Raw genomic sequence first — 15,380 nt, forward strand, 5'->3', positions numbered from 1 at the left:
GGCCACACGCGGAAGGCTTCAATTGGATACTGCACAGAGAGGAGTTGGTGGAACTCCTCCCCTTTGTGCTAGTGGGAGATCAACTTAAGATCCAAATAGATATGTATTTGATGCTCCTTAATGTAAAAATATGAAATTGTATTAGGGATTATTCTTTATAGTAGACGGAAGATACACGGGTCCTCCTTTAGACCCTCCCCCAAGGTAATTCTTTTGGAGTCTCACACTTGCGTACTGTTTCCTTCAACTCAAAAGCTCTCTGAATTTGAGCCAGAATAATACATAATGGTTAACACATCTTAACTGAATATTTTCTGTTATGTTGTTAAACATGTAGTATGAAGTTCCACAGGTTAAAAATAAACCTTTTATGCTTTTTTATACATTTTTGTGTTTATATTAGGGTCAATTTTGACTCCAAATGCATGGGAGGATTAAAAAAAATGTCTTTCTTATTGATGATGTGTTTTTTATTGATTGGGGTTGTGTGTTTCTGACATGTTAGTCACCTTCAGTTATTTATTTAAAAAGCAGCACATACATCTTTAAAATAAATAATTACAATGCCAGTTGATGGCACAGTTTACACTTGCTATTGAGGCTTGCAGTTTTCCATTACAACAAACTGAGGCTAAATCATGACAAGACGGAGACTCTAGAGGTGGGTGGTTCCCAGGTACAGGAATTGGGGAGTTTGCCTGTTCTAGATGGGTTTGCACTCCCTCAGAAGGAACAGGTACATAGTTGGGGTGCTCCTGGATTTATCACAGTCATTAGAGGCCCAAGTGGCTTCTGTGGCGCAGAGCACCTATATCAGCTACGCCCTTTCCTGGACAGGAATAGCCTGACCGCCATAGTCCATGCAATGGTAACCTCATGTTTAGATTACTGTAATGCACTTTATGTGGGCCTACCCTCATGCTTAGTGATGGTGCTGGTGCAGAATGCCGCAGCGAGGATACTGAGTGGAGCGCCTGGCCGTGCATGTATTACACTGGTGTTAACGCAGCAGCACTGGCTACCTATTAGGTACTGAGCCAAGTACAAGGTCTTGCTGTTGGCATATAAAGCCCTATTCCTCCCCAGTACAGAGCTGTGTGATCATTAAGATCATCGGAGAAGGCCTTGCTGGTGGTACCTTGACCTGCAGACTGCCATCTCGCAGCAACCTGGAAGCAGGCCTTCTTTGTCGTGGCACCCAATTTATGGAATGATCTTCCCCTGGTATTCAGAAGGTGCCAACTATCATGCTTCAAATGCCAATTAAAGACCAATTTCTTTACCTAGGCCTTCCCTGAGTGAATGTGCTGCCCAGTCTGCTTATTTGTAATTATAGTTTTTCTTTAATTGATTTTAATTGATTTTCATGTTTTTGTTAATCTTTTATTTAGCAGTTTTATGTATTTAATTGTATTTTAATGTATATCATAATATATTTTGGGAACCACTTAGAGATATTTTTAAATATGTTCAGAAGTATATTAATTTATCAAATAAATAAACACAGGCATTCTTGACTTAACAGCTTTAATAAGATTAAATAGCAAATATTATGCAAAATGATTTAAGTAACTCAGTTTGTTCGTTCTTTTAAGATGCTATCTCACATTCTGAGAGATCTGTGTCTGCATATACAAGGAAGTTCATTGAAGCAGAGATTCGAACAGAGGAGCAATCCCAAATTCCATCCCCACTCCTCAAGGCCCCAAGAAAATCTAGAGCAGAATCTGGTGATTCATTGGACAGTTTGGCTTCATCAGCTCTTTTCCAAGACATAGGAGATGTATGCAAAACATCCCATGTGTCACTGAACAAGGTTGAAGATGCAACGAGTTATGATTCTCTTGTATCCACTAATAGATCTGTGGTACAAGAAGAGGTGGAATCTGTCAAATCAGAAAAATCTGAGGCCGAAGTAACTCACAAAGCTTCTGCAAAATCTGATACCTCTGCCTTTGATATAGAACAAAAGAGTTCACCTCCGGCTTCTCTAAAGACAGATGTGTATCCTGAGGCTGAACTATTGGAGAAGAGGCAGATCAGCTTGTATGTTGTACAGGAAAAAAAGGAAATGCCCAAAGAATGTCATGATGAAAGTATGATATCAATCAAGTCCTCTCATAAGTTGAGCAAAGAGTTGCAGAAAGGAGATTGCTTGATTTCAGAAAAGATTTCCATTTGCAGAGAGCCATTGTATTCTAACAACTTTGAAGGGTCTTCCTCAAGAGAAGAGATGTCAAAAAACGGGACAGCTTTTACTGAATATTGCAAAGATGATTTTGACACACCTACATTGTCTCTTGGAAAAGACACTAGATCACAGGGAGAGAAATCTTTTTATACAAAAACTCCTAGGAGTAGATCTACTAGTATTGGAAGTGATGATGAAATAAGTGAATGTCTCAGTGACAAGTCTTTGTCTGTGGCTGGCAGCATTCATTCAGAGAGATTATTAGAATTGAAGTCACCAACAGAACTTATGAAAAGTAAAGAGCGCAGTGATGTAGAGAAAGAACCAGCTCATGTTGATTTATCACTCTGGGCTTCCAGTTCCAAGGCAGAAGAAGAAGAAAATGCTTTGCTAGATTTCAGGATTGGTGAAAGAGTTCTTGTGAGCAACGTGCAGCCTGGGATACTGAGATTCAAAGGCTTGACAAGTTTTGCTAAAGGGTTTTGGGCTGGTGTGGAGTTGGACAAGCCTGAAGGAAACAATAATGGAGCTTACAATGGCATTCAATATTTTGATTGTAAAGAAAAACATGGTATTTTTGCTCCTCCACAAAAAATATCTCATACTTCAGAAAGTTATGATAGTTATGTGGATTCAAATGAAGACTCTTTATGCAAACATAAACTAGATCACCACCACAAAGCAAATCAGAAAGATGCAGAGAATTCTGAAGAAGAGGAGAGCAAAGGAAGAAATGCAAGTGAGAAATGCCCCCAGGACAAATCTGCAACAGACACATCTGCTTTACAGGGATCACTTGCAGCTGGAGATTTTATAAAACTCGCTTCCCAAAGAAACCATGTACCAGTAGTTACTACTGCTGTTGAAGAGCTTGATCAAGAAACAAATATAGTTGATTCTCTAAAGTCCCCTGTAGATGAAAATGATACCTTATCTGCCTCCATTTCTAATGCCCATGGAGAGGCTTCTGCAATTTCAGTGGAAGGGACCTTGGACAGCATCTTCCCTGAAAAATGGAAGCAGCAACAGCCTTCTTGGCAGGAATATACTGAAAAGTCAGATAGCCTTTCTCCTGGAGTTCTGGAGAAGTCTGCAACTCCTCTCCTGGACTTGTTGACAAAAGAAAGAAGCCAGCTAGAAGCACAACTTAGAGTCCCATCTCAAGAGGAGGAAGAATTGATAGATCAACAGGAAAAGTTTGGCTTGCTGGCTGACAGCCTCCTGCAGACTTTTGTGAAGGACACAGTGAATCAGCTGCAGCAAATCAAGAAGGTCAAGAATGAGAAAATCCAATTTAGTAATCAAGAACTCTGCACTGTCCAAGAGAAATTGGCAACTAATGACCTGCAGAGCATTGTAATTGGTTCTGAACTGGATGATGGAGAAGAAGTTTCCTCCCCAGACATGTGTCCCAGACCTGTAAGTACAGTTTCTTAGAAAGATTTTGAAAATTAATAATGTGGTAATGCTTCAGCTATAATGTGTAAATTAGCTGTGAGTTGATGGGTTAGTTCTCGTAACAAGCCTTTGAGCACTTTGCCCATTATGATATGTTTTGTGGGTTCAAGTAAGTAAGTAGAATTCTTAAGTACTTTGAACAGTGCATCTTCATGTCATATCACAAACTGCTTTTGGGTCTCCACTATTTCAGAAGACACTTATGCAGCAGGGTGTGCGTGCATGCGTCAGAGAGAGAAAGTAGTCTAAAGCCTTCCTTGGGTTCATGGAACTAGTTTCATTTCTTTTGGATCTTGGTTGCTTGGTTTATCTTTCTTCAGTTTGAGTGTGCTAGCGGCAGATTTAACATTTTGTTTGCTTACTAATGGAATTGAAAAAAGCAAAATAGATTATCCAGCTAGAGCAAATGTGCTTCCGCTTATACTTTGTCTGACTAGATGATCATCTGAGTTTCTATAAAGTATAATTAACAGATAACAAATCTGATAAATAACTTTTCAGTGGGTTCATTTGCACATTCAAATTGCATCCAGTTCTGCTGCAGCAGTAACTATTTGGATTTTGCCGATGTGCTACTGCTATCATTCCCACTACCATTTCTACACATTTACCATTTCTCAAAAGTTTTCTCAAAATAGTGAGAATGCAAGTATAAGAAGAATCTTTGTGTGTTCTCCTCTTTCCTTTCTGTGTGTGGCATTAAGTCCTTCTATATTCACTTCATCTGAAACACATGTTAAGGATATAGTCCATCAGGCACTGCTGCTGTACAGCTTCCATTTACTTCATTGGGGTTTGTACATGAGTCTGGTGTTGGGAGTCAGCATAGTCAGGCACCTGCCAGGGCCACACATCTCATCAGCAGGACCCACCATGTGTCACTCTAGCTATTAAGTCTGTGTCTGTTGAAAGGAAGGGGGATTATCCAGCACTGATGCCTGATGGATTCTACTACTGTGTATCAAAATGTGGAGCATACTACATGCAAGAGTTGATACTGCTCTGAATAGTAACCATTTTCTTGTTTTTGTACAGGAAAGTCCTGTGTTTGGTGCCAGTGGGCAAGAAGAGCTTGCCAAGAGGCTGGCAGAACTAGAGCTTAGCCGGGAGTTCCTGAGTGCATTAGGAGATGACCAGGATTGGTTTGATGAGGACTTTGGCTTGAGTTCTCGCAAGCTCCCTCAGAAACAAGCTGAAGAATCAGCTGTATTGCCTAAGATAGAGCCCCCCAAAGTGCCACCCAAGCCATGTGAAGAGCCCTTGGCTGTCCCACACACTGCAGGGGAGGTGGAGGACCTGGTGCATGCAGCAGCTGAGGAGCTATGGAAGTGCAAAGAGTTGGGGCATGATCTTCAAGCTGCCAACCTTCCCAGAAACGTCAGTGATTCCCCCAAAGATGATGACATTGAAGCTGTTAGCAAACACATCTATAAACAGGTACAGCTAAGGGGAATGGTGCTCTCAAATCCATGTGAAAAGTATATAGGGAAGACACAGTCCTTTGAAAAAGGAATGCTCTGTTGGCCTCCAGCATGATTAGTAATGGGACATAGAATTAAACAGAGTATGCTGTGTTGGTAGAGGGGTGTGTGAAGTGAAGGGGAGGGGGGATTAGAAGGAAATTCTAGGAACTGTCTATACCTCCTCAGGGAGACTCACCCCCCATGTTGAGAACCATGGTCCCAGTGCAAGCAAAATTGCAATCCACAGGCTACATGGTGAATGTTCTGGGGTTTTGGTCTCTTTTTAAATAACTTTTCCTTTACTTATGTTTGCCAAGGCTGTGTTTGACTTAACAAGAGAGATCTTTGGAGAGATCTTTGCAGAAGATCCGAATTTGAATCAGCCCATATGGATGAAACCCTGCAGGATCACTTCTGGTTATTTCCGTCGAGTAAAAGATCCAAATGACCTTGAGGAGATCAAGGTAAAAATGAAGCTATCTTGAATAGTGACTTGGCACATGTCATCTGTAGAGTTTGATACTTGTCTCTGAAAACTGAGTGATGGAGTCTTACAGCACAATCCTATAAGTTCTTACTTGGAAGTCAGTTCTACCATATTAACTGACTTGGGGCTTATTCCAATGTAAGTGTGGATAGGATTGCAGTCTTTCTGATTTTTCCCCTTTTGGTTTCTTCCTGTCTTATTGCAGATTTTACCTTATCATAGATCAGATACAAGACTGGAACTTATGTTGAAAGATCCCCATTGATCTTGTTGAACTTTAGTTTTTATAAGAGTTGGTGTTAGTTTGAGTCTGGATTAAGATGAATGCTTGGTGATATACTTCACTTCTTACACTGAAAGTAATAAGCCAAAGGCTGCTTTATTTATTTGTTACGATTTTATATATCGCAGCTTTGAGGATACAAATCCTTCCAAGGTAGTTTGCATGTAACATCAAAATACATTATTTTAAGAACATAATAAACAATATGAACATCTACAAGTCAGAATCCTTCCCACAGGCAGCTGGGATAGATGGCCCTGTGGGGTGTGTGAGTAGTACAGTAGAAACAGGAACAGGTGGCTGATGTCTTCATCTACCTCCCTCATTCTCCTGGAATCTTTTCCACAGGGCTGTGGTTAGTAGATAGACCTATGAGATGGGGGACAGTCGAGGCAGAGCAGGCTCTGAGGTTACATTTGCTTACCTCCCACTCTTATTAACCTGTAGAAGATCCATGGGGTATTGTTAGAAACAGTGGAAGAGCTTTCCTAATGTGGAACAGCCATCGCTGGAATGACCCATCCCAACTTGATGTGGAATTAAGGCATTGCTTTTAAGTTCAGGGTTCTCTTTTCCTTAGTACAGCAAATTAATACTTGCCATTTTGCCTAAACTTTATAGGTAAACTTTGCTCAGAGCACGTATCCCAGGGGCCTTTGTGGCACAACTTGTCTATACTCCTGCTGGGATGACATTCTCCCCCCTCCCCTTCTTGCCTTGCAAATCACCTGCAATGACATATATATGCTATATCTTCAGAGTGGAGCGTGGGGCTTACCTTACTTTTTAGGATGAGATGGCTGAGAGTTTTGTTTATTTTCTTTCTTTAACTCTAAAGAAAAAAACCTTCGCTGTTTGTCACAGGCCATTTTTCTTCCTAGCACAGCTATACATGTATATGTGAATGACTTACTTCTGGCTAAGCATGTTGTTGTTGTTGTTCAGTTGTTAAGTCGTGTCCGACTCTTCGTGACCCCATGGACCATAGCACGCCAGGCCTTCCTGTCCTCCGCTCTCTCCTGGAGTGCGCACCTGCCCAATTCAGGACCATGGTGATTTCAGGAGGGGGGATTTAAGCTTTCCTCCCTCTTGTTTTCATGATGAAATTCACACACATACACCAGGGGGAATGGTTAAATTTTAGAGGGGGGAAGGTTTAAATCCCCCGCTCCCGAATTGCCACGGTCCCAAATTGGGGGCACGTGCACTTACCGAGAGGTAAGTCAATCATGCATATACGCATAGCTGTGCTAACTTGGCTCACAAGGGAATAAAGCCAGTTGCTGTCAAATGAAGTGCCAGGCTGCAGGAGGAGGGGTGGAGGGCAGTGCGAGTGGCCAGGTTTTTTGCCGCTCCTGCCAGGTGGCCCTGTAGCCCTTTCCAACAAAACATCCACTCTGCCAGGTTTGGATGTCACGACAAGCTACCCTGAAAACAAGCTACCCTGAACAATGCAACCACAAGCTATGGGTTCTCAGGGTGGTTGTGCATGGTTGCTGAGGAAACTCTGGTGGGTTCAGACGTCACAACAGGCCACCCTGAAACAAACAAGGGTGACAACGCACCATGGATTGTCATGTCTTGCAAACCAGGTATGTTGATGATGAAGTGGGAACACATACCATATTTCTTTCTTTCCCAAACGTGCATTCCTTGGTAGAATTGCATATTAACTAGTTTGTTCAAGGATGTAGAATTAGTCCATAACAAATATAAGTGTAGAAAGTTTCTGTAGAGCGGTATGAACTGTTGCATTGTCCAGGCAAGGGAAGGCCCAGCCTACCTAGCTTATTATCTTGTGGTCTCAATATTTAATCTTCACTTGTGTTTTCTCTTTATTTATCCTTTTACTTGTGTTATGTTAACAGAAAGCAATATGAATGTTTAGAAAATTAAATTTCACTATTGTACTCCCATCTGTTAAAAAGGATTATTTACTAGCCTGTCTTCTAAATTTACCCATTTTATAAATGCTGAATTCCTTTGATAACATGCTACATATATGTATATGTTTTGTAACTTGATGTGTAGTCTGTGGATGGCAGCATGTGCTTGAATTGTTGGCTCTGTTCATATTTCTAGTTCTTGTTTTGTACTTGTGGCACATTGTATTAGTCTGGATTGTGACAGATAGAAGGTAGGCCCTCATTATATGTGAGGGCCTAAAATACTACTCCTGGGCAAATCCAGAGATTCTTCATGTTAACCATAACCAGAGCAGGAGCAATGATGCCCTCATTTGGGACTACTCTATTGCGCTTCTGTATGCTTTCTTTTCATTGTTCTCATGAGCTATTCAGATAGTTGCAGCATAGGACACAGACAGTCCTTATAGCTTGCCCAAGAGGCTGTTGATGGTAGATGTAGGGTCCTGTTAGCCCAGAAAAACCTGGAGCCACAACCAAGCCCTCTGCAGTGGATTATTGCTTAAAGATGTTCCAGTAAATGGCTTGGAAGCTAAATACTGATGCTTAATTCCCATGATGTATTTGTGAACGGCTGTGAACATCACATTGTCTTCCAGGCAGATGTTTACCTGTCCCTAAGACCTATAAGTTGACTTGGAGAACATCCCAGACAGTGTTGGGAATCAGGCTCAGAAAAGCTATTTCTCATACAATACTTCTTACATCCAAGATCTTGTGAGAAGACCGAAGCCCTCATCTAAGTGCCACCAGGCATAGGTGGCCACTCTAGCCTGTAGTCTGGGATGTAAACCTGGAAAGCTAGTGTCATGATTCACCACTAACTTCATAGTTACTGCTGCAGTTAGTAAGGTAGTAAGCAGGTAGTAAGTTACTTTATTATAATTTAAGTAGTACCTCCATATTGTAGCTCCTTCTTTCCTGGATGGTGTGTGGAGAGGCTTCCTAAAGATAAAGAATGCCCTCTTGCCACCTCTTGGGATGAACATATATCATGAATAGAATTTTACCAATGTTTGTTACTATGTAAACTGACAATGTGCTCTCAGAATAGCCAGAAAAATGACCTAGGAAACACTTGGATCTTCATTTGTACACCCAGTCTTCAGCTATATACAGCTCCTCTTTAGAAATCTTCCTTCTGTGGATCATGTTTGTAGAGATGATGTTGTGAAAAGGAAAGATTTCTTTAAAATAAGTTTGCATTGATTCCTATCTACTTTATCATAGAGTTTCATAGCAACTGAGGTGCTGAAGCTCTTAAATTTGAAAAAGGAGGCAAACAACAAAACAGACTGGCAGAAAATGATGAAATTTGGACGCAAAAAAAGGGACAGAGTGGATCACATACTGGTCAGTAGACATTTCAAATATTGTACTTTGTATCCAGAAATTAGTAGCTGGCAACTTTTCTGGTTAGGATTTAAGAATAAAAAATTGAGAGTTCTCTTATGTACTTATTATGGAGTTGATCCAACCAAAATTAAGCACGTTTAAATCCCATTCTTTTCAAGAGAAGATATTAAAAGACTCAATGGAGTCTGTTAACCCTGAATATAGAATTGCTTTGTATAAATTTTATGTGTAGCAAGAACCAGGCTCTACACCTTTTGGCTGGCCTTGCAAGTCAAGCCAAAAATTGTTCTTGCCAATTATTCCTACTTCCCTGCTGGCGTGTTGAAGATAAGCATTTGCCCAACAGCATCCCACCTCTCTCTTCTATTGGAAATTGGTGGGGAACATTCCAGCTTTAGCTGATGCTAGGTGGTGATCCTCAGCCTAGGAAGTTCCTGGCATCCCATCGTGCTCCAGAGCAGGAAAGTCTGGGGGGCACTCTGGCTTGGCCTTGCATGACCAAAATGCCCCAGGCACCTTCGCCATACAACTGCCAAACCACCTCCAGCCTTCTGCCCAGTTGTGGAGCTGGGGAGGGGGCAGGCTTGCCACACAGCTTCCAGGATGATCCCCAACCACCTCTGTGTTTTTAAAATGGGGAGGAAGGCTTGTCACTCACCATGCTTGCCAGAGGGTGGCACCACACTCACTGTGGTAGGTATGATGAATGCAACTATGGAAGCCTGGTAAAGACATTTATTTTAATAGCGATGGCGGAATGGCTTCTTGTGGAAGTAAAAGAGTTTGCTGGTGGGGAGAGGTTAAATGGATATGGATCTGCAGAATCATGCTGTAATCTCATTGTGTTGCACAGCATGAATGGGGTTTAAAATTACTGACTCTCAAGGCAGACATTTCAGCGGGATTGTTTATTTATTTATTTGATTGATGAGCCACCCTTCCTCACAAAGAGTCCAGGGCAGCTGACAACTCATGTAAACAGTACAATATCTAAAGACCATTAAAATCAAGCTCTAAACTTATAAACATAATAAAATACAATAAAACTGTCACTAAAATAAACACTTGTTGATAATACTACAGCCAGGCTAAAGTCCTGGAGTGTGGAGTGAGTGTAGCCATTGATTAGTGCTGCTTATAGCATTTTTTTTCAAGGTTTGATTTTAAACTGCAATATAACTGGCAATTTTATTATGATGATCACTTGCTTTCCTATAAGTTGTTGTAGAAAAGGTTGCAGGCTTTTACAAGAAAGATCTATGTAGATTTACAAGAATATGCTTAAATAAATGTGTATTTAATTGTAGTGACTTTCCCCTCCCTTCTAAATTCGAAGGTGCAGGAATTACATGAGGAAGAAGCTCAGTGGGTCAACTATGATGAAGATGAGCTCTATGTGAAGATGCAACTGGCAGATGGAATTTTTGAAGCCTTAATTAGAGAGACTATTGATGTCCTTAATCGGATCAACGAAAAACAGGAGAAGCTGCTGCCTCTGTGACATCAAAGCTATATTTTTGTCATAGCAATGCTGTTACTGGAGTACAATATGATTTTAAGATTGGCTGAGAGGTGATAGAATATGCCCCCCCCCCCCCCCCGCGCGTGCGCGCGCTGCCATTGGAGACACTGGATTTGTTCCAAACAGATTTCTTTCAATTCGTGCTTTTTTGCCAATTCAGCATGAAATAGAGCAATTGGTACCTGGTTGTTGGTGGTTGTGTGGTTTGGGGGCGGGGGGTAGCAGTCTTGTTACAGGGACATTTCAGATGCATTTTGTAAATTGCTGGGCTGGAGCACCAGACACCCAACTTGGAAGATTAAGTCAATAGTAAACTTCATTCTTCATTTTAATAACTGCTGTTCTAGTCTGTTTTTAAGTGTAATTAATAATTTTGTTAGCCATCTTAATGATGTATACTACAGTCCAAACATACATCTATTCCCTATTCCTTGTTTGCATTCTCTTCTTCCATTCATTTCCATCTTTCTGTCTCAAATTGTGGACACAGGCAGTGTCACTCAATTAATGCAAGAGAAGCTTGAGGGTCTTGTGCTCTGTATTCAGCTAAAGATTTGTTTCTACTGCCTTAGGGCAGAATGAAAAGTTGGCACAAAATATTCATGTGGGCTTATTGTCCTACTTTTCCCCTGTATTTGTTCTTCCCTCAGTGAACCACCAGCTGCTCCTCAGTAAATGGGTATTCAGGATACTCTCAAGCTCTTGACATGTGAGAGTTGGGAAAAAATGCTTTCTAAATGTAGGCCTTTGATCCCTTTACTTCCTCCCTTGCTTAACACCCTACTGTAATGTATTGGCAGAGCCATTACTTGAACTAGGTAGGGTTAGGAGTGTATGTACCAAAGAGAGTGATGCTCAGTGCTTGACTCTGGACTTACTTTGTTTGCATGTGAAATTTATTTTAACTTATTTTATAACTTGTATGTTAGAAATATGTCTAGAGCTAGACTGACTGCACTACTATAGGATTTAAGCACCAGAATCTATCGAAGGTGTCTTGTGTTAGGACTGTGTCTGTCCTATAAACATAGAGATGCATAGTCTTTGTGCAAAAATTCAGTCTCATAGAGAGAGAGAGGGAATCTGAAAAAATCCAAGTGCAAGTACTCCACCGTGAGGTATGAAATGGGTGCACAGAGGCACAAACTGATGGACTTGGAGAGGGAGCACCTGGAATGGGATATTAAAAACCCCTTCTGCCCTGCCCCTCAAGGCTTCCCATGTCAGTTAGGACACAGCCTATGTCAAACACAGTGTGGCTCATACTGCCCTGTCTCCTCCTTCCATACCCCCAGTGTTTCTCCAAGGGAACACAGATAATCTAGGCTTGAATGCTGATGCCTTAATTTGAATTCTGGTTGATATTGAATGAAAGCGGATTCAGATTCTTTTGACATGTCTTAGCGTGGAGACAGTGCTCAGAAGCATGGGAGGAGGCATTCCAAAGACTATATGAACCAAGAGGTATACACGGAAAGAGTTATGGCCTTTTCCTTTTCATCTCATTTAGTTCCTTGGGCTTCCAGCTAAGCATACCTCTGCCAACACTCCTTTATTGGTCTCTTCTTTTGAAACCTTTTTGTGATTTATTTGCCTTTTGCACAATGACACAAGATCCAGGGGCTACACAGAGAAAATGGTTGGCATTCAAACAAAACCTCAGATGTGGCATTGCCAGCATCTCATTTGTAAATTTGCTATGGCTAGTCTCCTCTATAAGAATGAGAATACCCAGCATGTTTACTTGTTAACATTTCACTCTCACTGTAAAAACTAGGTGCCAACTTAAAAAATCTGGTGGAGCGAGCTGCTGTGATTTGACTGTCTCTTCATATTGAACCTCGGAGTTGTCTTAATGGATTTTTAACTCCTAAGCAAGAACTGCTGTTTTTTGAACCTGTATGATGCCATTTTATGACAGTGTTTTAGATTTTACCACTTCTGGGCCACCCATTATTTTTACCTGCCTAGATATATTGCGTGACGCAAAGGAATATCCAAGCCGAGGTGGAAAATCACCTACAAAATGATAGCTGCGTAGATAAAATAGAGTATTTCCATTCTTGAGGTTACCAGAAGAATAGCAATAGTGATGCATTGCACACCCTAAACTGTTGCCTTGTACTTAGGGTTCATTAGTGTAGAAGTGTCATTCTCTCAAGGCATAGAAAAGGGCTGGAAATTTGCCTTGTAAAACTGCTGATGTCTCCTGATTTGGGTGAACCAAGCACTGACCACCAGTTTCAACCTTTCCACCTCTATGCAGCAACAGCCTACATAAAATAGCTTTTTTCAGTTGGGTTATTCTTGCAGGTTTTACAGGAGAGAAATCAGATTAGAGGGTCATTCTTCTACTCTCAGATGCAAGGGTGAAAACCTCCTGTGAGAATGCATTACTGTACCTCTAGCTTGCCCTGAGAGGTCCTAGGTTTGCAACTATGTGCAAATGTATAGATTGTCACCCAGAGATTTGTGAGCTCCAAAGCTTGAGCTCCCATATCTGAAAATGAGACATGTGTCATTTTGTGAATACTTCTTGGATGTGCGTGCAGACATGGCAGTGACCATCCTGTATATACTAAATGAGAATCGGCCTTTAACCTGGAGTCCACTGGGGACAGCTCTCACATCACAGCTTGTTGAAGCAGCACAGAGGGGTCTGGAGATTAACAGGTGACAGAAGAGTTGACATTTTCATGGAGGGTGTACCCTGGAAAACACTTGAATTAGGTCGTGTCCCTCTGTCTTTACATTCATGTTGCAGAAGAATATGGGACTTGACCATTTTGAGCCTAAAAGTAAGAGAAACTCTTTATAGCACAGCTAGAAAATATATGGATTGAGTTAAATGTGTTGCCATCATTCCCTTCTGAGTTCAAGAAAAGAACTATCAAGGCAAGATGCACAAAAGACCAGAATTATGCAAATACAAAGCACAGCAATTCTCCTTATAGAATTGCTGCTGCTTTACAGGTTGGGACACAGTCCCCGAAATCTTTTCTGTTAAAGCTCCATTTAAATGAATAGGCATTAGACAAGAATGCAACTGTGCTCTTGCACAATTCCCATTCTTTCCGAAGGAGGCTTGAATAGAAAAGATTCACAATGGATTGTGCCTGGTAGTCTTCTAACTGTCTTAACCTTTCAGAAAGCAACAGAAAGGTTTTGTGGCCGGTTTGGTGGGGGTGGGGGGAGAACCCATTGATGATCTTTGGAAACGTGGCCTTAGCATTTTTGCAATACTTGAATAAAAGTGTGTTCACTAAAGAAATTCAGTAGCACAGCATTCAGAGACCATTGAAGTAACTGCACTGCAAATACTTTTTCAGTCACTTTTGCTACCTTAACAGAATTGACTACTTATGTTCCAGCAGCAAAAACAGTTGATACTTGCAAAATGTTTCTTTGTAAACTGTAGGATTATTTGTTTTGGTATTATTTACAAACATTATTCAATGTGGATAAGCAAAACTCTCAACTCAACTAATTTGAAATCTAATGTGGAAAAGAAAAAAAAGTTTGAAAAGCTGTACTGTAATACATTGGGATAAATAGGAGTTTTTCCTTGATTTTTTGCAGAGCCTTTTATATACATTTGCAGAGCCGTCTTGGGGGACCCTTCTTCCCTATGTAGTGTATTGTGCAGATACTAAAGTGATCTCGTGTGTGTGTGTGTGTGTGTGTGTAAATAACCTTGGTTTCCAGGTCAGTTTCAACCAATAATCACACACCACTGTGCAGCACGGCTCAGTAGATTACAGGGTGTTAAGGTTCTTGTAATTATGAACTGTAAAATAACCAGGGTAGTCCCTGTGTACACCAGTGTAAATATCTTTGTTAAATTGAGATGTACTTTAAGAGAATAAAATCTGTAAATAAACTGATTTATAAATGATCCAATTTATTTTACTATTCTTTGAAATCAAGTGCAATTGATCATGTGATGCTAATTCTCTCTCTCTCTCTCTCTCTCTCTCTGCGCATTACTCCTACCCATCCTTTAAAATATTTTCTAGTAGAGAATCCTGTTTCATATAAGAATGGCCTTGTTTGAGCAGATCAAGATTCTAACTCGAGTGGGCCAATTCTGGTCCTCCAGATGTTTTTGCCTGTGACTTACATCAGCCCTAACCAGCATAGCCAGTGGTGAGGGATGATGGGAGTTATAGATCAAAACATCTGGAGGACCACACATCTGGCCCTGGTCTAAGTAATCCAGCATTCTGTTTCCAACAGCAGCCATGCAGATGCTTCTAGGTATTTGCAAGCACAGCATGAAAATGTGAATCATTCTGTTTCGTCTAGAACAGGGATAGGCAACCTGGGCCCCTCCAGATGTTTTGGACTGCAGTTCCTGTAACCCCTAGCCTGCATGACCAGTGATCGGGGATTATGTGAGCTGTAGTACAAAAGGGAACCAAATTGCCTTCTCTCCTGATCTAGTACTTACACACAAATTTCTTCTGAACATCAAGTTTCTATGTGGCTACCATGGTTTATAGGCTTTGACCAAGGTTCAGGGGCTATTTGCTGCTTTAACCTGCTAGCAAGGACTTTTTTTCCGTAACTGCTGCCGCCACATACTTTAAAGTGCTTTGGACACCCCAAAATAAACTCTGGGGGGAAACTGTTTTAAAGCCAAGCCTAGGATCACCCTGTTTTTCCCAGTCATGTTTCTGAATTTTCTTTGGTAAT

The 15,380-nt window shown here is 41.0% G+C and overlaps 1 protein-coding gene across 5 annotated transcripts in view; it reads left to right on the top strand.

Annotated features, from left to right (window-relative positions):
* The window catches only part of CEP350 (centrosomal protein 350), a 116,201-nt gene extending 101,622 nt beyond the window's left edge, over positions 1-14,579 (top strand). For all 5 annotated transcript variants that reach the window (XM_084851267.1, XM_084851263.1, XM_084851264.1 and 2 more), the window contains 5 exons: positions 1,596-3,610; positions 4,685-5,086; positions 5,430-5,576; positions 9,038-9,160; positions 10,500-14,579. In XM_084851267.1, the coding sequence (XP_084707393.1) occupies positions 1,596-3,610; positions 4,685-5,086; positions 5,430-5,576; positions 9,038-9,160; positions 10,500-10,664 (2,852 nt within the window). In that variant the 3' untranslated portion in view covers positions 10,665-14,579. The remainder of the gene's footprint in view (positions 1-1,595; positions 3,611-4,684; positions 5,087-5,429; positions 5,577-9,037; positions 9,161-10,499) is intronic.
* Positions 14,580-15,380: the final 801 nt, after the last annotated feature.

The sequence above is a fragment of the Heloderma suspectum genome, chromosome 4 (assembly GCF_057233095.1).
Source record: "Heloderma suspectum isolate Gila_16-S chromosome 4, 16-S_ref, whole genome shotgun sequence".
Lineage (NCBI taxonomy): Eukaryota > Metazoa > Chordata > Lepidosauria > Squamata > Helodermatidae > Heloderma > Heloderma suspectum.